General features: G+C 36.6%; 1 protein-coding gene across 2 annotated transcripts in view; it reads right to left on the bottom strand.

The window, feature by feature from the left end:
• Positions 1 to 14,278: 14,278 nt before the first annotated feature.
• Positions 14,279 to 24,418, bottom strand: part of LOC129360781 (platelet-derived growth factor C-like) — a 40,495-nt gene continuing 30,355 nt past the window's right edge. For both annotated transcript variants that reach the window (XM_055031184.1, XM_055031185.1), the window contains 4 exons: positions 23,826 to 24,006; positions 16,591 to 16,798; positions 16,153 to 16,370; positions 14,279 to 15,316 (listed from right to left, as the gene is read on the bottom strand). In XM_055031184.1, the coding sequence (XP_054887159.1) occupies positions 15,203 to 15,316; positions 16,153 to 16,370; positions 16,591 to 16,798; positions 23,826 to 24,006 (721 nt within the window). In that variant the 3' untranslated portion in view covers positions 14,279 to 15,202. The remainder of the gene's footprint in view (positions 15,317 to 16,152; positions 16,371 to 16,590; positions 16,799 to 23,825; positions 24,007 to 24,418) is intronic.

Raw genomic sequence — 24,418 nt, 5'->3', positions numbered from 1 at the left:
AGTTATCATAGCCTATGACATAGTGGATACAAGGTTTTCCTGGAACAGTAAGTTGTTTCTATGCTATAAGAACATTGCATACACAGCATAGCATACACAAGCTTGATAGGCAATGCTAAGAACCTCCTGGTGTAACTGTATGGTAAAATGCATCAGTTTTCAGAGTTGGGATGTGAGCCTCTGGGGTGCATCAAACATGCACTGCTGTCTTTTTTTCACATTGGAGAGTCGGAACAGTTTTGAGCTTGGCCAATTTTCAAAGGGAGGCCAAGATGGTTTATTCTCATGGTTGCAGCACCCTGTGATCCTGAGTGTGAAAAGGGAGAGCATGGAGCAGCAGTGACAGCTTATCCCTCAGATCTGATGGCTGCACCCTAACTTCATTACAAAACACCTGCACCAAACTTTGAGATTCTCGAAGGTAAGAAAAGTTCCGGCTCTGTTAACTGTTTGAAATTCAATTATCATAGTGTCACTACAAAAAACAGAGCAGACTGACATTCCTTTGTTTGTTGAGTGGCTTGCTCAGGAGATATTCCCATGGGAAACTCAGTGATTGAAAAGTAGACCCCACAGGGCACAACTGTCCTGCCTTCAAGGTTAATGTCTGCAAAGGCATGTGTTTGAGATGGTGTGCATTGCAGCATTCACATGCATGCTGCATTATGCTTTCATATTTCCAAACTTTGAACTTTAGCTTTTTGTAGATGTGTATAGCCTTTGCCTCATGAATCTATCAATTCATTGCTGTCGCTATAGCACAAAACTTTTCAAGCACTGACCGTGTGAAAGCATTTCACACTGCTGCTAATTGACTGAGTGAGTCACTGTTTCTCTTTTCACATCTTTAAAATGCAAACCATAACTTATCTCATCCATAATATATTTTTTCAGTAAATAAAGTCTCTTACCGCACATCCACTAGGATGTGAATTAGTCTGCCAAATTGGAAGCTTTTTAAATGAAAACTGAAATTACCTTTACCACAGTTATGTTAAGGATGTCTATTACCAGGGTCTATGTGTGCGAGCTACTGAAACCTCAGGCATCATTAGAGATTGCAGGGACCCCAAACACATCTGGCGGTAAAGGTTTTATCAGCTACAGAGAATAAATAATTGTTTTGTGGGTAAAATAATTACAAACTGACTCATTCACCACAGAAGCTGAAAGTCCAGACCTCACAAGCTCTTTAACTCTACAGGCTATGGTTGTTTGAGCTGAACCCAGCATGAGCTTAACACTAAAGAGCCAATAAAAGCAGCCTCATTTAGGTTGCTATTCCTTGCTGTTCAGTGCACTTGCAGATGAAATGAGTCTCTCTGCTCTGTCAAAGTTATGTTTGTTTGTGAAAACCTAAACAACTGAGAAATTTTTTTTTTTTTTTAAATTTTACATTTCTGCCTGTTAAACAGTTTAAAAATACAGTTTACCAACTCTAAGTAAAACTTTTTTTAACATTCTTTATTTAACAATATTATGAATCCAACATATATGCATATGCACATTTATACATACGCTTACATAATACCACAAGAGACAAAAAAAAAAAAACTGAAAAAAAAAAAAAAGGGTGGGGGGTGCTCAGCAAACAGGTAGATCCATTTCGGCAATTTACATTCCTTACAAAAGGCCTCGTCACGTGAAGGGGAGGTGTACATATCCAGTGTATTCCATTAAGAAAGAGAGATATACAAAGAGGGCTGACACATCTTTTTATAACCCATTAACATCTTTATGTGGCCATCCAAAGTGGGAAATAGCTGGGGTCCATAATCTCAGAAAAGTGTCAATTTTTACATGAAGTTTTGCTGTTATCTTTTCCATTATATACACATTCCTCAATCTTTCTTTCCATTGTTGAAGGATAAGGGCTTTAGCCAGGAAAGAGCCATCATTTTCCTTGCTACTATTAACAGAATCTGTGATGACTGGGCTTCCTTTTCATCTTCTCTTAAGGTCAAACCCAGTATATAATGCAGTGGGTTCAGTGGTAATGTAAACTTAAATTTTTTTTTTTTTTTTCTGTCTGAACCCCCTGCCAGAATGGAATCAGCACTGGGCAGTCCCAAAAAATGTGAGTGTGATCCCCAATCTGATAACAGCCCCTCCAGCACAAATTTGTGGCGCTTCTGTCATATCTTGAAATACTGAAAGGTGTTTTGAAGAACCTCATTTTTAATTTCCAGTCAAATTCCTTCCAAACTGGGCTGTTGGTGATCTTAAAACCTTTTCACAAATCTCCTCCCACTCCTCATCTTCAATAACAATATTCATTTCTAGTTCCCACTTTTGCTTTATGTCTGTAGAATTGTCAGAGAAATGCATCTGTAAATGTTTATATAGATTAGATATAATCTTCCTCTTTATGGTCCTCTACACATTTTATCAGAAATATTTCTACGGGTGACATATTTTGTTTCAAGGTAGGCCATTCTTTGTGTGATAAAAGGTAATCCCTTAATTGTAAGTACTTATAGAAATCCTTTGAGCATAATCCATGACTTAAGAGTTTCTCCACTGAATAACTGATTAACTCTTATTAGTCCTTTCTGTGCCCATCTCTGAAAACCCGTATCCAGTTTGTTTGGAAATAAGTCAGTAATCTTGGCTATTTTTATTATGCGGGATATTGTTAAAGGTGCTCCCAATTTCTTCCTCACCAGAGACCAAACTCTGTATGTTACAATTAATCCACTCATTTTCAATTTTTAAATCCTTCCAATTTTTTCCCTCCATAAATGGAATGGCTTCAAGAGGTACCAGTGGGCATGCATTGTTCTCCAGACTAATCCAGTTTGTCTCCTCATCCTGTCCAAGCCACTCGACCACAACACGAAGTTGTGCTGCCCAGTAGTACAGTTTCAAATTAGGCAGACCAAGGTCACCTTTTTCTCTTGGGCTTAATAATAATTTCTGTCTGATTCTTGGTTTCCTCCTTTGCCAAATAAAGTTATTAATAATTTTATCAAAATTTTAAAAGTGGAGGCAGGTATCCAAATCGGGAGTGCCTGGAATAGGTACATTAATCGTGGGAGCAAATTCATTCTCACTGTTTCTATTCTGCCCAGAAGGGACAGAGGGAGAATCTCCCATCTAGCCAAGTCTGATTTTATTTGTGTGATTAATCTGCTATAATTTCCATTAAATAGTTGTGAGGTTTGTGGTGTAATCATCACCTAAATATTTGAATCCCCTCTTGGACCAGTTAAAGGTGACCTCTTTATCTAAACCAGTTGGCCATTTCCCCACCAACATTATAGCTTCTGACTTGGTTTCATTAACTTTATAGCCTGAGATTTCTCCAAAATCTTTTAAACAAGTCATAAGCCAAGGGATTGAGCTCAGAGGATTAGAAATATACAAAATAATGTCATCTGCATAAAGTGAAATTTTATGGGTGACTCCACCTGCTGTTATTCCATGAATTCTAGGGTCTGTCCGTATTCTTTCTGCCAGGGGCTCGATACTAATGGCAAATAGTAGAGGCGAGAGGGTACATCCTTGCCTAGTTCCTCTTTTTAAACCAAATTTCTTTGAGGAGCATCCATTCACCGTACTTTGGATGTGGGTCCAGAGTATAGCACCCCAATCCATTTGATAAAGTCTCTATGAAATCCCATTTCTGCCAGTGTGTGTTTCAGATACTGCCAGTCCACCCTATCAAATGCCTTCTCAGCATCAAGGCTGAGAAGCATTGAAGGATCCTGCTTTTGTCTTGCCACAGAGATCACATTTAAGGTTCTCCTAATCTTATTTATCCCTAAGCGTCCTGTTATAAACCCTGTTTGGTCTGGTTTAATTATTGTGTGGATGCATTTTTGAATTCGGTTCGCCAGTATTGTAGTTAAGATTTTTAAATCACAGCAGAGCAAACTTATTGGTCTGTAGGATGAGCAATTTATGGGGTCTTTGTGCTCTTTGGGAATTATAGATGTTATTGCTTCTGACCAAGATTTTTGGGGGTCCATATTATGAGGGTGTAATTAAACACTCTTTGTAGTATTGGCGTGACCTCCGCTTTGAAATGCTTATAAAATTCTGCAGAATCCATCAACTCCTGACGCTTTACTATTCTTTAAATGTTTTATGACCTCCTCAATTTCCTGTTTTGTGATTGGATCTCTCATTGCTTTGGCATCATTTTTAGTTAACTTTGGTAACTTGATTTTACCCAATACATTCTTAATCTTTTCTGTTTTACTGTCTATTTCCTCTGAGTCATAAAGTGTTTCATAGTAAGCTGAGAAAGTTTCTGCAATGTCTTTAGGATGGGACAGCATTTTCTTCGTAAAAGGATTCATTATCTTCTCCACTGTGCGATCTGCCTGTTTCTTGAGCAACTAAAATGCTAGTAGCCTGCTGGCTCTATTCCCTGATTCATAATACTTTTGATTAGCAAACCGCAAAGCCCCCTCTGCCTTGTGCGTCAACAAGATATCCAGTGTTTGTCTGCATTCGCCAAGAGATTTTAAGGTAATTTTATCATTATTACTTTTATGTCCCTCCTCCAATTGTCATATGCAATTTTCTAACTCTGTTTTTATTGCGTTCTCTTTTGATTTGGGATGACAAAGACATTAACTTCCCCCTCAGCACCGCTTTTCCAGCTTCCCAAAGAGTTGACACTGATACTTCCCCATTGTCATTTTCTTTTATTCCACAATTATAGTCTTCCATATTCTGCATCACAGATTTTGCCTCTGTTTACTTTCCATCCAGTCTAGACCTGACCTGATGACCTTACTCATGACCAAGGACTCGCTCCTCTCTGTTGTCTCCATGGATAATGGCTCTGATCTCAGCAGGGTTCAGCTGTTGGCTCTTTCTGCTCTTTCTCTGGGTTGTCCATCCATCCCGTATCAGCTCCTCTTCCAGTGTCTCTCTGTCCTCCAGGGAGGATTCAACACCGAGATCTTTCAATGTAGAATGTGCTGCTGAAAGTGAGGGGAAGAGTTTTGTGCCCCCATTGATGAAAAGTTTCAGCTGAGCTGGGTATGGTGACTGGGCTTTAATCTTCTTTTCTTTTAGTTTCTTTAATAAGTTAAATTGAGAAACCTGATCTGAATTTATTTAGCTCAGAGTAAACTGTTACAAAGGAGTGCTTGAAATTATTCTTTTTTTGTCAATTGTCATCACTCCTAAGATTTCATCTCTGCTTTTCATCAATAGGGTTTTACAGAAAGGAGGATTTCTGCTGTTAATGTTGCACCCAAATCATTTTTTTATCAAATCATCAAGGGTGCCAGAGAAAATATCAAGACTTTCTCCTTAAGAGGATTCAAAGAGTACAACAGTACAGATTGGTCAGGAATGGAAAGAAGGTGGAAATGTGTTGCAAGCGTGTCTGAGAGTCGTTGAGGTTGTTCAGGTAGCTGGAAGGACAACAAGAAGCAACTTTCCAGAAAAATATGGAAGTCTGAAATTCTGTAAAAGTATCAGGATTGGACTGCAGATATGAAAAGAGGAAAGTAGAAAATGAATTCTTGCATGAGTCCAGTGTCAGTGAAGCAGTGTGTTTGTTTGTTATTCAAGAAAATGAGTTTGATCTCAAATCTGCATACAATAAGTGCAGATTTGAGTTGTTGATTGAAAGTTGTTCAAAGTATCATTCAGGAGCAGTTTGTGATCCAGACAGAAAACAGCAATGAACAAAGTATGATACAGTTTCACGTCTTTAGGCAAAAGTGACCAAATTGTGGCTCAAGGAGTAAAACACAGACGTTGTATTCATGTCCTGATGACTTCCTGGTTCTCAATCTGTCCAGAAACTGTTGAAGATGCGAAACAGAAAAACAAAGGGACAACCTCCAATCAGGTAAACCTCCTGTATGGAGGTGCATTGAAATGGCAGGGCACTAGAATAAATGGTTTACTTTTCCCCTTTTTCTCTACAAGCTGTTTCATTGCTTTTTATTTGATCTTAGTGTTACGATGCTGTTTTTCTGTCTGTTTGTTTGGGCAGAGCTCATCAGCTGCTGTCTTTCCTTTAAACACTGTGATTAGGCTCAGCTTGAACCTTTTTTGAGACAATACCTAAGAGAGACTTTTTCAGACGAAAGAGCAAATATGTATCCTTGTCTTTTTGGTGCATTCATAATGTTTGATGTTATCCAAGTGAATCTTCAAAGATATTTTTATCTGAAAACTTGATTTGGTGTTTAAAAACTGTGCAGATTACTAAGCACCAGTTTGTCTCATGAATAAAAGCAAAGCTTTAGATTCAGGGCCACTCATCATTCAAAAATCAAAGATAATTGTTCAGCAGAAAGATGTGAATGCCAACCAGAACACAATGTGATGTGACAAATGTGGTCAAAGAACAAGGAAAGTCTGGCCAGGGATAACAGACTGCATGGACCTACAGACAAAAAAAAGAAAAAAAAAAGACAAAATGATGCAAGTATTACAGAAACCTTTGCATAAATTGCAGTAACAGAGTTTTCTGTTTCATTTATAGTGTATTTGCTTTGTAAAATATTCTGGTCCATTTTACTTAAAAAATACTTTAAATTTTGATTTACTGCTTAAGACACACAATTTATCTACTTAATACAGCAAGATAAGGTAACACAAGACATGAGAAGGATGAACTCAAAGGGCATTTTGGTGCGAGAAGTTAATCTGACGAGCGATATTGGGACGGAGATTGCTGGAGCATCTGGTGAACAGCTATGGACGCATGGAGACAACAAACAAACCCCATGCAAAACGAGTCCAGGAGCTTCTGGCTGCAAGGCGCCAGTGCTAAAAGGTAACAGGATTGGACTACAGATCTAGAAAGGGGAAAATAGAAAATGAACGCTTGCATGAGTCCAGTGTCAGTGAAGCAGTGTGGGTTTGTTGGTTCCTGTTAGGATCAGACTCTGCAGTGGTACCAAATATAAAAGACAATGGCAAAAATGTGCAAAACAAGAAGAATAATGCAGAGGAAATTCAAAAGATGACAGAGATTTGGCTTGTGTGAATTTCAAACTTTCATATTGAATTGGATTGAATTGAATTGATTTTAGAAGAAACACATTCAAGCATTGGTTTTCCTCCCCTTGATGGGAGACTGTTCCCCTATTGTTTGTAAGATTATGTGAGTTGAAAGTTTATTTTACCATCACTCAGGATTTATTTGAAATATGTCTAGATTTTTGAGAAGCAATCAGAGAAAAGTCCACTTCCACCTTCCTAAATGAAACTGTCAGTTAACAGCTGTCTCTAATAGTTTGTGTTGTTTGCTTGACTGATTTTACTCAAAGTTGTGCTTGAACTTGTGATGTTGGGTGTTCCTCTTTAATGTACCTTGCATAATTATGAGTGATGTTTCTTTTGAGGTTTTCCAGAAGCTGAATGACTGGAAAGTGTGCAGGAAGAAACAGGCTCATGTCATCCTCTGTGGCTGGTTTTCTAAGTTTGCAGACCTCTGTTAGTAGTGAGTAAACTGACCCTGGTTGTTGTGATTTTTTCCCCCCATGACCACATCAGTCACACCGATCTTTTAAGATTTGCCCTGGCAGCGCCTCAACATGAATGAGACATTTAGTGGAGTCCTGACTGGGATCTGTGTTGAGCCTCCCTTGTGGTCTGTGACCCTCGTTTCAAACGGTGCAGGAAGAAAAGAAAACAGGATGTGTAAACCGTTCCACTCAGCCTATTTGTCCGAGTGACTAAAAATGAGGTGATGAGGCAGATGCAGGTTTTCAAAAAGGAGAAGAATTTATTAATAACTAAAATATTAAAAAATAACTTGCTTTTATGGAATGTTTTACTTCTTTACCACCTCTTCTCTGAAAGCACTATTTTCACAAAACTGTTATTTATGTTAAAATCTGATAAAACTTTTCACTAACAGTTTAACAATAATACACACCATCAGAAATAACTTCTTTGTCCTTAAAATGATTCAGCAATATTTCATTTTGAAGGGGAAATTATTTATTTAAATTCACAGAATGCTTTTTGGAAAACTTTGATAAAATTTCTGACCTATTTGTTTTTTTGTAATTGTATAGATAACACTGTTTATCTAGCTTTCCCCCCTATTTTTATCACTTTATATCTGTTTACTCAATAATATACTTTCAGCAGTAAGAAAGATTGAAATAATCTTTCTAGAGCAGCTGCACTTTACTGATAACCCACTTATATCATGGTTTTTTCCCCATGATTTAAATTTTTTTTTGCAACTTTTTAGGAAAAACTACATTGATCTTGCTCAGATTGCAACAGATGAGGCTGCAATCAGCATCATTGGAAATGCACTTTTAACACAAAGAAAGAAAACTTTACTAAACTGTTTTTCAGACTTAATGAAGCCAGAAGGGCTTAAAGTTAAAGTTCTGTAGAACTTTAAGTTTGGGGATACTAAACGAGTTATGTGAGCCGAACCACAGCAATGCATGATGAGGAGCAGAAGACATGAAGCAGCTTAGCTGGTGGTTTCACTCGACCTTTCAGACTGCTTTGGACTTTGTGGCTCCAGTGAAAACCAGGCTGCATAAAACTGAACCTGAACCCTGGTTGAATGATGGAACTCCAGCTGTCAGGATCATCGAGCTGAGAAGAAATAGAAAAAAGGATAAAATACAGGAGTCAATTCAGACACTACAGGGCTGTTGAAGTCAAGATCAGACACCACTAAAAACCATCTAAACAAACATTAGACATGCTGATTTTACTCTGTTTTGTTTTTGTGTCATTTCGTCAGTTTTTCTCTGTTTCTCAGTAAGTCCTGGAATTTTCTTTTAGTTCATCTTAATGTCTTTTTCATGTGTGCCACTTTGGTCCCATATGAAGTTGCTTTCAAAATTAAATCTGGACTGGACTGAATGAAACTGATGAGCAGCTGAAAGACAAGTCAAAGCTGCAGAACATCCATGAAGTTAGATACTTAAAACCAACACATAAACCTCATTCAACCACTGCTCCTCTGAACTTCAAGTTTTTATCTTATCAACTGTAACAAGGTAAGAAGGAAAAGTTGTATAGAAATATTACACGTTTCCATTGTGGTATTTTAAATACTGTTCAATACAAACTGATTAGTTTTCTTTTGGAATTGCCGTAAAGATTTTACTTGGTTCTTTCCCATCATTTTTATTGGAAAAAGCTTCAGAATTTTAAACATCACATTCCAAAATATTAGCTGTACTCTTTGTCCTTTCATGTGCAGGATTTATCTGCAGCCCGAATCACAGATGGCAAAGTTTCTTGGCTCCAGAAACCAGAATCTTTCAGTCCAGAATCTGTCACTATTTTTCCCAAATGTCATAAACAAAATGATAACATGCTATTTCCATTCAAAAACCTCTCATTTAAAACATAAACCTCTATGGATGATATTTGAGAAACAGACCATGGCGTTCCATTTAAGAAGCTAAAGCAACTCTTAAACTCCAGCCCATTTTCATTCCCAAGGCATTTCAAGTTACTTATTCTTCAAAGCGAGTAATCTCTGAAACCGCAGTGTCCTTTGGCTCTGAAGACATGATCGCATCAGGTGCAGAAGCAACATTTGACATTGATTTAGACTTTTATTTGGAGGCTGAAGTACTGGAAGCAAAATGAATTGCAGGACTTTAATCTTGGATATGGTGAAATGTTCTTATCTGGATTTCTACTCCTTGAGAAATTATGGCTTGTTTCTTCCTCAGACATGTACGCCACAAATGCTTGGTTCTGCCTCAGAAATGTAGCTGCTTATATTTTGGAAATAAATACTGCATTAGTCATTTTCAAAACTTTAACCTTTTTGCGTCATGCATGCAGTATAAAATAACTCTACAGGGTTACAAGTTCCAGGGCCTTTACAAGTTGAAAACAACACCTTTCTTCATACAGGTAAGCAGTTTTGATGAATTAATTACATTAAATATTGTATACAATTATTCACTTTTCATTTCATACAAGGTTCTGGGCGGAACCTTTGCATTTGGTTATGCTTGTAACTCTGATGCACAAGCAATATCTAAATACAAAGTTGCTTCTCTTGCCACACTGTAGGTTCATTTTTATTTATAAAAAAAATCTAATTCGACGCTGGAAAGGACTACTGTTGTGTGCAAGCTGCGTAAAAGTAGTTAGTCTATCAGCAAAGCTATTCAAACCTAAAATGCCATCTCAGTAGAAAACATGTTGCAGCAGCACAAACATCCCCAGCACTGATATCAGCGTCTACAGTCCACAAAGAAGATTTTTTTCCCCCAAAAGTTTCCATGGATGATCAGGGATTCCCTGAATGCTGAATGGGTAAAGTAGCATTTTGCACTAAACTGGTGACTGACTAAACTTAAATAACAAATGAAAAACAATGGTTATCTCCTGTGTTGAGCTCATGTGTCTATTTATTCAAATATTTAGCAGCAAGAATGTTGCTTATTTTGTCTATACATGATTTTTGATTAAAGTCTGATACACTTAACTGAACTCTAAAATTAACTGGATTAAAAAATGATTTAGTCCTGCAGATTTGATCTAAAAGTTGCCATCTGAGCTCAATAACACACAAAGATGCAAAAGCAATATTTTAAAGTAGTGATGAAAAGAGAAATAAGATTTTGTCACTGGTAAAAATAAAATTACATTTTCTTCATGACAATTTTGACAGTTTATTGATGCTATAAATTATTGCTCTGGAGGCTCATCTCCATAAAAAATCCACCGCAACAATTTCAACCATTCTATCTAAAATACAGATGGAGAAAATGAAGAAGAGAAGTTTCCTGACATTCCCAGCACCAATGTGTCACAAAGACTGTAGAGAGATATCTGTCTGTAATCACTGAAGAATGAGGATCCAAATCTCTCGGGGCCAAAAGAAGCTCAAAGGTGAATGATTATCTACAGATGTCTTGAATATTATTGTTACATTTTACCTCCTCTGCTCTTCCAGGAAGATCGAAGGACACACATGCATGTCATCTATGAAGTCAGAACACGCCATTCCTTCCAAAGGTGTGGTGTGCATGTAAAAGGCAGAGAAAAGACAATTTCCAGAGAGAAATGTATAACAAGTTTCTGTTGTTCTTCAAATTGAGATTGAGATTCAGATTGAGTCTGAACTTGTTGCCAGTATAAGGACATTTCTGCAAACACAGGAGCGCTGCAGAGACTGTAGTAAAGTGGATTGTGATTGTAATTAAACAGCTGAAAGAAAAAATTGGAGAAATGAAACTTGTAATCCATGTCAATAACTTTGTATCACAGGTGACTGAATTTGGCGTTCAGAAATAATGGCTCTTGCTCAGGTTTTTTGAGCTTTTAAAGTATTATTAGACCTCAACAATAAAATTGCAGTGATTTTTTTTTCCAGTGTAAAAAAAACCCCTTTAGGTTTATTTTTGTTTTTAAAGGAACTTTGTAGTGCATGAAAGAAAACATCTGAAAACTACTTATTCTTTAATGCTGGAAAGCTCTAGTGTTGTACCAAAGGAGAAAACAACCATCCTACATGAGAGTTTTGTTTGTGCAAAATCTTTTGCAGCCTGAAGCAACAGTAGAGTTTTATACAGTATCCACTGAGTCATATAGGAATATAAAGGACTTGATGAATCGATTCCTGTGGGCTATACAGCAGACAAATTGGATGATGTGTTGCTTTGAGTGAAAACTGAAGAGCAAACAACACAATGTTCCATGAATTTATACATATGATTTACAAAATTTTAGCAAAATTAAGGAATGTGAGAAATAAGTGAGTTTTGGGTTTCAGTATACTCTTACTATTTAATCTGAATCTTTCTTTCATGCTTTTGGCTCAATCAGTATTGGACACTTCTAAAGAAAATTACACTACACACCATGTAAAGTAGACCACAGTAACGCTCCTTTAATTAGGCAAAAATAATAATAAAATAAGAAAATGGCAGGTTTGGGGGTTTCGGACAAAACAGAAAAACAGAACATTTGTCCAACCATACAATGAATCTACATCTACAATGTAAAACACCAGTTATATAACCCACTATTATAAAAACTAAAACGAATGCTGGCAGAAAATACACTACGCAACTTTGCAGGCCTGTGCAGATGCTCATGAATGTAGGAGTCCGGGCAATACAGGAGCTCAGGAATGATGCAGTTGTATGGTTTCCATGTGCTCCACATCTACTGGCCCTCAGTTCCCAGGAGCCAAAGGTCTTCTGAGCGACCCGGGCGCTCAGAGTGTCTGTCTGGAGTCCGTCTCATTATTCAGTCTGGTAACAATCATCTATACCTTTTTAAGTTCCACTCTAGCAGAGAAAAAGCAGCATACAGCTGTCCATGTTAGTGAACAGCTACGTTAGCTTAGCTCTAACTCTCGACTAAATACAGCAACAAGAAAAACAACAAACACAGTCCAACAGTCCGAAACGCTATTGCGTCCTGCTTACTTGCATACTTTATATTATAACTTCTCTAGACGACAAGTCTGAGCTTACTCACTATGAAACCAGCTAACTGCTCCTCCTCTGCTATCTCCTCTCATGCTGGACCAAACTCTCCTCTTCATTATTCCTCCCTCACACCTGTGCTACCTTGACAGACCGTATGTCCTGTAAGAAAATACAATTCCCCACAAAAATAACTTATTTTAAACAATGAAAACATATATTTTAATAACTTTTTATGAACTTTGAAATGTTGATTGAAATCAAAGGATAAAATAAATTAATTTATCCTTGCTATTTATTTTCTTAGACTTCTCTTTTGTTTTTTTTTAATATCCAGATTACAAAATGTTGCACCAAAGAACAGGTTTATATTCTTACTGCTTTACAAAGGAGTTGCTCCAGATTCAGACCTTCAACTTTGCATAAGTTAATTGTTTCATTTCAGAAGTATTTCTGAGAATCAGTATGGAAACATGACTCAGCTGTGGAGGAGGGTGGAAGTCCAAGGGCTTTTGTGAAACTTCTTGTTATGTGGTGTTTATAATACCATTAATTCATTCTATGTACCCACTTGAATGCCAGCACACTCCAAAGCAAAGTATTTTTATCCTTGCAGCAAGTCTAAAATGAAAAATGCTCAGAAAAATGCAGCATGTGTGTATTCTGGCCTGCAGCTGATTGGTCCTCAACAGAGAAGCAAAGACAGAGGAAACCTGGAAGTGTCAACTGTTGGATTATAGCTACAAACTTCCTCACACACTTATAAATCCACCAACACAGTCCAGAGCCAAACCAACTGACCACGGCGTGTCACATCCTGCGCCAATGCAGTGAGGTTTCCTTTGCAAAGTAACACTTCTACAGCCAAGGAAAGGCCGCCTGTTTAATGTCCGAAAAGCCACAGTGGGAGCCGGCGGGCTTATGCAGTAGCATCTGGCCTCGCCTCAGATGCCTGCCAGGGTGGACATTATATGAGAATAATTGGCCAGGACAGCAATGTGTGAGATGAACAAATGAGTCCCTCCTCCTGGGTGACCTGATGGCCAAAAGAAAAAGGAACAACACTCTCTGGGTGTAATAAAGCACTTTAGCAACAGACTGGTTGAATTAACACATGCAGAACATTTATAATCAGAATTATAAATGTGCAAAAATTTCATCAGATTTTCCGTGCATGTTTCTAAGTTTTTGAATAATTAATTCTTTGACAGTTTTTAATTTGAATGATCTGCACAAAGTCATAATTGTTAGTCACGTTATAAGATCTACTGAGTAATGATAATAAAACTGCAGTAACACTCAGAGTGAAGTTTTTAGTTTTTAGAAGAATGTGAAAACATGCAATTTGTTCAGGGGGTTCAGAAAACACAGAAGTTTTAGACTCCTTCAGTCATTATTCACACAATAGAATACACTTTGTATCTAAAAACAATGCTTTCTCTTATCCTTAAAGAAAGGTCATATTGAATACACACATGGGAAAGATACATTTCTGAACCCTTTGTCCTCTGAGTAAATATTATATTCACTCATTACCATGCATAGCACTAAAACTTTTCTACTTTTCATTCATAAAATCCTGAAAAAGAAAATTACTGGTGTTAAACTTTGGAAATTATTTATTTTCTTCTGAAAACCATTGACCTTTGTGTTGGAAATTTGGATTCTATATTTACTATGTAATATATTATTAAGCATTTTTCCTATTGAAATCAAGAAAACACAAGTGGAGTGAGTACCTGACGGACTTCAGGGTCTGTGTGTGTAGGCAGGTGATCAGCAGCAGGAGTTCCACAGGGCTCTGTACTCTCACCATTCCTTTTCACTCCGTACTCCTTCGACATCCAGCACAAGTCAGACTCCTGTCTGTCTGTTAAATTTATTTTGGAGGAGCCACAAGAAGTTCAAACTCAAGCAGAAATTGAAAAATTTATTCTTTAAGCTCAGTATTAGAAAATACACAAACAGTTAAATAACTTTGGTGTTGAAATAAAAAACAACCTCAATGAAATTTCAAAATAAAAATGATTAAGAATAGAACATGAAAACTAATTCTACTGTACAGCAAACATGTAGCAAACAAGGGACATTATATTTAAATTCACTTTCATTAGAAATAAATATTTATTATGAACAATCATTCTGCAAAAACAACAAAATGCAACATATTCCTCAAGCAAGCAAAGTGGATATTGCTGATATGGATAACAGAAATGTTTCTAGACAATGTCCAACTGGTTCAAAATTTGCAACAAACTCTCCTTGAAAATCTTTGGTATAAAAAACAAAACTGAAAAAAATATTTACACATAATGTGATTGTATCCCACTGCATTTTACCACTGACAAATCTGTAGCAAAGCTCAAAGATGGTAAAGGAAAGTAGCCAAACACGCTTCTCTTTGGCTCAACGGTGAAAAACCATGAAACTGTGGGAGTTAAGCAGCAGTAGGCAGCTCACTTACAGAGACTAGAAGCCCTTAAACAAGACGCTCCCTTAAATGTAACAGTCCACACTGAATGAAAACATTTTCCGGATGAGCAGACAACGTCTCTGAGTTATCTCCATTTCTGGAGCTGTTTGGTAATAGTCCACATTTACTCCAGTGATTTTCCTTTCCTCTAAAATGCACTCAGAGCACACTATTTGTATTCCCCGATGGTCACGTCCGTACCGAAGATTTATTAGATTGCAGTCTGTTCTGATTCATCCAATTAGTGAAAGGACAAGAGAAGAATCTTGTTAGCTCCTCAATGAAAGTGGATGAGATTCAGAACGGCTGCAGAGTTCATGTCTGATGTTTTGGTGCTACTGTTGGCAGCTTCCATGCAGATCTGAGATCAGTTCCGGTTGTCTTTACAGACACAGGAACACTCTTCATGGTGCTCCAAGGCCACATCCGTCATGGACTTCTGCAGGCTTTTCCCTCCGCCTCGATGTTTCAACAGAAGAACCTGTTGAGAAGATGCATACAGTGCATGAGATGATCGGTGCACAAAACTTCACTGAAGCACATTTCGTTTTTTATCCGCTTAAAAACATGCACAGAAATAATTTCTAAACAAACTGGAATGAAAAAAATACAAATCATTTTAGAGAAAAACAATGGTGGATAAATACATTTCTTCCCTTCATTTTGTTTTTTCTTACTGTACTAAAAATAATAATAATAATAATAAAAAAACAGTATAAAAAGATTCAAAACTTAGAGTTGATTATTGATCAGAAGTGCTTTAGTTGGATGCAATTAAAAACATGAATTGAAAATGAAAAAAAAAGAGTTGAATAAGTTGGCACATAACATTGTCAATAAGAGTTTTCTTGTATGCAGCTTTGACTTTTCATGGTTGGTTAGCAGAGAAATGTAAAAATGTGATAACAGTACAATTCAATTCAATTTAAATTAAATTAGAAAATAGTTTTTGACTCAGCTGAATGGAGAAAAAAAGAAGACTTCTTGGGCTCATTCATAATAAGGAAGAAAAAAAGGCACCCATGTATCAGATCATATTTTTACCCTTATGACTCAGGAGGTCACAGGTCACATAATTCCATCAACATTAAACACTAAAAATGTTCTCAATCAAACACCTTTTATGTATTTTTTACCAGGGGTGCCAATATTTATTTTCAGGACATTGTGATTTCATAAGATTTAAGAAAGTAAAATATTTGATTGTTTCTGAGTTGACTGTGTGATGCCGTTGCAAGCATAGAAAAAGGATTAAATTCCTTTTTGGTTCACAAGATAAAAAAAGTTTTAAAGTTTGATCTCTGAAGTGATGCTTACCTCATGGTATTTCTTTGTGACCCTTGCTGGCACGCACTGGCAGTCAACGCAGCGATGAGAGCAGCAGGCACAGTTTCCACCACAGCGTTTTACAAGGAGGCAGCTGGGCCAGAAAATGACATCTGTCCTTTTCAGCTCCTCTCGCAAAGACACTGAGTAGTTGCGTGGCGTGCAGCTGTACAGCCGAACTTCTTCCCTCAGCAGATTGAGATCAGCTCCTTCTCAAAGACACAGAAGAAGACCCAGAATAACCTCAGTGCAAAAAATATTTATCCAGTTTCAAAGCAGAGAGGAAATTTATGGTGAAGTTTACAGAGCTTGCATTCAATTCCTGTTTTAGTATTTGTTCTTTTCACGTATTTATTTAGTTTTCTTTTAGCAAGGTTTTAAACATGTTTCTAGAGCAGAAATTAAAATCTAGAAGATGAAATGCTCTACCTCTGGCCTTCCTGTTGAAGATGAACGACTTCCCCAAGACGTGCCACGTGGGTTTGTCCAGCTCCTCCATATCCAGCTGCCATCGCTCCGGTTCCAGATACTTCATGACGTCCTCCACTGTGCTGAGCACCGCCACCGCCTCCAACAACTCCTCAACACCCTCCAGGGACGGAGGGGGCTGCGTGGTGGCCTCTGGCTCTGATGCACTCTGCACAAAGAATGATCAAATAAATCAATCTACTCCATATTCATGATGATTCAGTGACAATCTTTAACAGTTACGACAATCTGACTTCACCTTCTTTAAGTTGTCTACAAAATCTGATTATATTTTCATGTAAAATTAATAAAAATGTGAAAAGCATTAAAAATGTTGATATTTTAGGTTTTGTCAATTGCTTGTCATTGTCAGTTCCTTTATGATTGCTTTTATTTTATCCTGGTCAGAATATTCCATTATTGGTTCCTTGTGTTACTCTTGTGTATCATGTATTGCTAGTCCTTAGTTTTTTAAAGCGTTTAAAGTGAAACTGCTGATTTTCACCAGCCTGCTTTTGGGTTCTGCTCGTTGCTGTTCTGTGACATCGACACAAATTGCTGTTTCTTGCTTTTTACAAATCTTAAAATGTTTTATGATTGAAAATTGATTTTCTTTTTGTGAAGTCAGTGAATAGCAAATAATACTGTGTGGTGAACTAATGCTGAAATTTACTTAGTTTGTGCAAAACTGAGTAAGTAGCTTGATAACATAAAAAGTAAAGATACTTTATATATTTTATGGAGATGGCTTTGATTTTTTGTGTCAGTGACCTCGCTGTCAGTCCCTGAGCAATAAACTTTCTGCTTATTGCACTCAGAAAGGTTAATAATGCAGAAGTAAGAATGGAAAAGAATATGTTGTGAAGGATTTTCTATACTCTAATTAAACATGTTACAGGTCTGAAGGAATGCAAAATTTGTCTACAAATCCTAACTGTTGTAGCTTCACATTTGATACAAATAACCAGAACTTCAAGTGAAAAGCACAGAGAATTTAAACATAAATCTCTGATTTGCAGTCTGTTTCCCTTTGAATTAATACGAGGTCGAGATCTGAAGACTTTTCTCTGACATGTAGAAACTTGATGTTTTGGATATCTAAGTGAAAATGGGAAAATAAAATAGTCTTCAAAAAGAAAAATATGTTTGCTGTGAAATATCCACAGCAAAGTGCTGATTTAAATGACATTACATTTTTTGGGCATTTTATTAACCTCAACATTACTGGAATTATCTAAATGCAAAAGCAGAGAAAGGCTTTGAACTTCTAATTCTCAAAAATGAATAAATAAACATAATTCTATTAATTATGTTTGGCAACCATAAGAATTAAATCTATTTGAAAATGTACCATTTTATATTAGTAGAAGTCAGATATGGGTAAAATTTGGACAAATAATTAGTATTGTTAATGGAAAAGTTTTACTAGAAAAAAACTTTTCTAGTATATATTTAAAAATAAAAAAAATGTTTGATGTTTCCTTTAAAAATTAAAGATATGTGTAATGTTTCCTTTAAACTCTAAACATGTTTAATATAATTCTAAATAACCAAAAGTTAAACAATGTTTGTGAGTCATTTTAATGAACAAAAGTTCTGCTGTGATACTCTTTGCTTTTATAAAACTTCATCAGACCATTTGTTTTTAACTTTTAACTAGATTATTATTTGTAATGTTTACTTTAAAATACAATTTTAGAAAATGATTGTAAAGCATTAAAATGTAACTCATCCAATGGCTATTTTTCTTTCATAAGACCACAGTTATTATTTATCAGAGCTTCAGATGAGTTTTTTTCTTCTTTTATTAGCACTTATTATTTGGTTAAAAAAAAAAATCGACCAAGTTTTCGTGAGTAAAATTAGCGACCAGTCAGAACTGGTACGGATTATTCAGAAACAGACATTGTTGGACGTTGAACAGGTTTCCCAGCTGTTTATAAAGAAACTCTTTTTCTGACTGGAATATTTCTCAGCCAGATTCATTTTGATGTATTTGAAACATTTGAATATTTGACAGAGGCAGTCTCATCATTATCTTTGTCATTTTATAAGCCTTTTTATATCATGCGTTTCCAAAACATACAAGAACTTTCGCTTTGATAGCTGAGAAATTTTATATTCTTTACACTTTCGTTTTATTTGATTAGTGAATATTAAATACTATTCATTTCACAATTTACATTCTCCTTGACAAAAAAAGACATTCAGAATATTTCTAGTAGATGCATATAGTTGTGACTATATTCAAAATACTGTACCCTCCAGACAGAACAGCAATATGAAATAACGACAGACTTTTATTAAGCTGTCAAATGTCATTACATCTCTTTCACCTCCTCTGCCCACTTTGCATAGCAGCATGTTGTTGTGCCTCTGAATGGGTCACAGTGTTATTTGTTTCCAGCTCTCAGTTCTCCTGGCTGCAACTCTCAAACAAAAGATTGAAAACTTGGCTTTGGTCCTCCCACAACAGAAGAGACTGATTTCAGTTCTGTTCAAGCAAAATGTCAAATCGCTGGCTTCCTAACCCTAACTCTCTTATCTGACTGACATGTAAAAGGAAACATTGTCACAAGTATTTAAGACGCTTCTTGCAGCTGTGCCTAAAAGCTTTTGGAAAGGAAAGGAAAAAAAAAAAAGAGATTGAAAAGACATTTCTGGGAACCAATATGGCTCCTAAGTAATTCATACAGCTAAATTAGTAATGAAGAAATGCTGCTTGGAGATGTGTGAGTAGTTTAAAATAAAACAGTGCAAATATTTGTGGATTTATCTCTATTCAATATGAAAATTACAAACCAATACTTGAGTCAACCTAGGCATGAAATAAAAAAACAACAGTGTGTTCAGTCAGAGGTTTCTTTAAGACCTCTGTAATGCTGATAGCTATAGAAGCTTTTAGAGATTAACAAAATATTGTTGAATTGAACTGGATTAAGTTGAAATACATAAGACTTATATAAAAAAAAAACCCTGGATTAGAATTGTGTACTATAAATTGTATTTATGTTAAAATCGTATTTGTATTTTTCTGTCTCCTGGGAAAAGAACTTGTGAAATGACATGACAAGTAACAAGTAAGGAAGGGCAAAGACCATTTACAGCTTTTGAATGCCAATGATGCAACCACAGCATGCTTCAGGATTAGCTTCAGACAGTAGTCCTTTAAAAAACATGTCAGTTTCATTAGAAAATCAGAAGACGCATTTGACACATTTGAAACGCCTCATTTTCAGTTGAGACCTTTAAAATCAGTCAGTGTGCATCTATGGGAACAATAGAAAATCAAAATCAAGACAAAAAGCAACACAAGATAAACAGTACAGACTGAAGTAAGGTGAGTGAAATAACCTTTAACTTTGGCTTGGTGCAGATTCAAAAACAGCAAGCTGATTTGACTTTACAAGCAGAAGTGACAGATGTACATGGACCCACTGGCCCAGCAGTCAGCTGAGGGTCAAAGGTCAAATAAAAAACAGAATAAAATCAGTGGAAGAACATCCTTGCTGATTTTTTTAAAAAGATGATGCTTTAGGTATAAAAAGCATCTTGGAGTAATCAATCAGGTATATTATATCACTAATTCAATTTGATAGGCCCATTTCACAATGTTTTCTTGAGGCTCTTTAAAAGATATTAATTTCAATTCTGCCAGGTGTAATATATAGATACTAAAAAGCATCAAAGAGTAGCAGGGATATTGTTTTGGTTTAGCAAGTGTGTGCTGGTTGTAAAAAGTTGAGCGTTTCTGTTTATCGGGCCAGAATGAAAGTGGAACATTTTGCCCTCTGACCCCAGAGAACAGGCCCGTTTCCAAGCGGTGTTCCACACTCGGTGTTCTTCTCACGCAAAAGCCCATAATCTTATTCCTGGTAGCTAAAATGACAGGTTCAACTGACCATGTTGAGATGACAATTCTGAAATAGCATCCTGGGAAAGCTTTTGAAAACAATATATTCTTTCACATGCAGCTGCAAACCACTTCCCTGCACAACAGAACTTTGAGTAAGCATCAAGGTTTTCTGTACACGAAAAAGTAGTTTACTTTCTTTCACTACACATAATAAACTGTAATTAAGGTCAGTGTAAAAACAGACCTTAGTTTAATCATGGCAAAGAAGACTCCTGCATTGATTTTTAACCAAGTTTTACACAGAAGCTTTCTCAAAAGCTTCTGTTTGTTTTTTACTAAATAGATCTTATGAGCTCTGCGCAGCATGCGCCACTATTTAAATAAACCTGCATTTGTTTCGTCTCAGCTGCGTACAACTCCTTTTTATCCCTTAAAAAACAAGCCAGTTGAGTGATTTCTTGGGCCAGTGCCGCTCAGTTCTGGATTGAGACCTCAGCACCCCAAGACAATGATGTATGTTTTGTTTGCTCCCTTAACCCACAACGCCCACCACTCAGCGCCCGTCACGCTCCATTCAACAGGCCCCTTCTCCTCCATGTTTTCACAACCTTTTTGCCTCGACTGTTTCTTTTTCTTCTTAAAATTTCTTCCTGTGGATTACAGACAGAGTTTTATTTTGTTCCCCTCTTCCCATTCCATGGAAGTGGTAGGGTGGAATCATTGCTTGTTTAAATAGAAACTACAGAGCTGGCCTCTGCGTGGCATGAGGTTCCAGTAGCTGCTGGTTGACCACAGAGGAAACACAGAGCGCTGCTGTTCAGCGGGCTCCTCCTCTGTCGGACACGAGTTCAAAGGGGAGACAAACTGAGCATTTGAAGCCCAAAGCTTTCCTTTTCTCCCAAATGGTTTCCTGCACCTTTAACAGTTTGACTATGAAAGAAAAACTTTGTCTCGAATGACGAAGCTGTTCACTATTTTAAAGCTATTTTAGTAATGGAGATAAATCATTTGAAATTGTCCGTAGATTGTCCGTGTAGCTGCAGTCAAGCTGTTTTTTTTTGTTGAAGATTTTGGTGAATCATTTTGATGAATAATTTTTAAGTGGATCTGAGCATAAAGAAAGGAAGCAGATTTTGTAAAGCATCAGGTCCAATCATGCAAAATGTTAAAGGTTTAAAAACATGGACGTTTTATTTGTTTTTGCTTTTAATAATTGTTTTGAATCATTCTGTTTTTGTATAAAAGATAATAAAACAGCTGATTTAATGAATTTTAAAAGTATAAGGTGAAATTTAGTGGGAATATTCTTTAATCCACTCAGGTTTATAGCTATACAACTTTTACCCATAATTAACAAATTTTCAGTGGGGTTGAGTGAATAGAGAAGCTGAATATTTGTCTGTTTTATCTATTCCAAAACCAGCTTTGATGCCTGTTTAGGATCGTTTATGTGGAGGAAAACCCAACTGCATCCAAGTTCAAACTATCTGGTGCTCAGGTGAAGCGAAGTAGAAAAGATGAGTTAATCCTTTCTTTTTTTTGCATATTTAATAAATTGCTTGACCATCTTGGACTGGAAGTTTATTGGTATGTATGCTGTCTTTAAGTGCCACTAAATGGTTATTGATTCTCTGAAAGAATCAGAAAACAGTTCAGACTTTTCTGCTGAGTCATCACCAACATCATTCCACATGCTGAGGTAAAGGAGTCTTCATCACAGCAGAGTTCCTTATGTGACTCTGAATGAGTTTAATTAATGTCACTGGGAGATTTGAGTTGCACCTGCAGTCACTGTGTTGCAGGTGTTGTCTTTTTAGATCACAATTCTGCTACAAAAATCCACAATAATGAATAACTTATTTTGATTAATACATAAACTTTCTGTAGAGCTTGAAAGAAGTGAGAATTACATTTCTGGATTAATTATCCTGTTTTAACCCATCAAACAGGCAAGTTCAGTTGAATCTTCACTATAGCAAGAAGTAACAGTGCAGGCTTTTATCTTTTCCTGCTGAAAGTTTCAATGCCCTGCTCTTTTATCAGTGTGAAGTACACCGTGACCTTTGTATAATTTTTATAATATCCACAAACTCCTTCTTAGTTCATGTTCCCGTCATAAATCTTGATGTGGGATTTAATGTAGAAAGATTGGTGAGGCAACAATAAAAGAAGCAGAATAAAAGTTACATAAGTATTAGAATGCACTTACACTAACCCTATCTACTTCTGCTCAATTCAACCAATAGGGATTAATGCATAACTTTATTTACTTAAAGCAGGTAAACAGAGCAGGACAGGTTGAAACGTAGCAGTTGTCTCTTGAGTTTATCTCTGGGTTTAAACCGGGACAAAAGGACCGGGAGCATGCATCGCTGTGTGTGGTCTGCTGTACTGAGGGAAAGAAGTTGCAGAGGAACAAAAATAAATGAAAAGATGACAGATGAAGACAAAAATCACCTGATTTATCTATATGCAAAATGTTCAAATGTGTCACATGTTTTCTTCTTCTTTTCAGTTTATTTAAACATTTTGACATTCTTTGTAAAATCATAATGTAAAAATCTTGCACCCGCTACCCACTTTAAAAGTGGGCATGTGCTCTCAGTTTGTCAAATAGTTTGAATTGTATGAAATATAAAGTAATTCACCAAATGGATGAATGACTTTGTATTCAACTTTGGCAAAGGCTATGAAAATGGAGCAAATGTAATTTCTCTTCAGTAAAATTATATATGGATAAAGCGTTTAACGCTCAATACATTTTATTTCAGTCCGCTGAATAAATTCTCCCAAGAGTCTATGCATTGCATCAGAATTTGTTCTGCTAAAAGAAATCCTAGATAAAGTTGGCTCTGCTTTCAAAACTATGCAATATATCAAAACAACATTAACTTCAGTGTATTAGTTACATCGGTAATTTTCCGGGTCTAACATCTAAAAGCCAATTTTCAAGTAAATTGTTGTCAGTAATTTCCTTGCAGCACATGTTGACTTCTTTTTGTTTATTTGACTGCTTCTGTAAATGTGTGTGCAGTGATGTGGAGTCTGGTGATCTTTACAGCTGTAATAAATGGAAGTACATGTACCAGATGTTGCTACATTCCAACATAACTTAAACATAATTTCTCCCCAATGATACATAAAACCTTGAGACCAAAGAGTCAGAAATAGATTATTGCAAATCAAGGCACCATGTGGGGTATACCAAGCAGATGATTTTTCATTGTGCATGCACAGAGTGACATCGCTTATTGTCAGGTGAATTCCCCGGGTGGGCATAAATGGTTTAGGTACCCGCAATGATCATTCTTCAACTCCTGTTCACTGATGTTTTACCTACCACAGGAAGCAGAGAGTAGTGGAGGCAGAATCCAGGCTCAGAGGGGAAGTATTCATCCGATATGAAACGAACAATAACTTGGCTGCCTTTGGATTTTTGACTTGTTGGTGCAGATTGTGACCCACACCAACGACCCAGGATCGTCTTCTCAGTGGGATCCTCTATTTCCACAAAGTCATATCTAGGAGAGTGGGGCAGAAAATGGTAGAAAGTCATAATGTTGCTTATTCTGGTAAGAAAGTTTAGTTAAAATGTTGAAATATGGTGTTTTCTGGCTTAAATCATGAACGTAAAGCATCTCTTGAAATTTTTGAATGCCAAAAGATGCTTTTCTTGGTTGCTCTGTAGAACTTTGTCATCTTGTATCTTTACAGAGATTTCTCTCCACGGGCCAACCTGTTAAACCCATAAATCCAGTAAAGAGTATAAGGTGCAGATGCTCTTAGCCCCAATCCAGTCTCATTTGTTGTGTCAGTGCTAACACTGAGTGTCTCCAGTTCTTGTTTACTGCAGTTCAGGAGTTCAGCATTTTATTATTAATACTCCTGTGGAGATTGCACTGCCTCCACTTCAGCCGTCTCTGACTCCTAATC

This window comes from Poeciliopsis prolifica, unplaced genomic scaffold (assembly GCF_027474105.1).
Source record: "Poeciliopsis prolifica strain line A6 unplaced genomic scaffold, Auburn_PproV2 SCAFFOLD006, whole genome shotgun sequence".
NCBI classification, from domain to species: Eukaryota; Metazoa; Chordata; class Actinopteri; order Cyprinodontiformes; family Poeciliidae; genus Poeciliopsis; species Poeciliopsis prolifica.
This window is presented reverse-complemented; position numbering and strand designations above follow the sequence as displayed.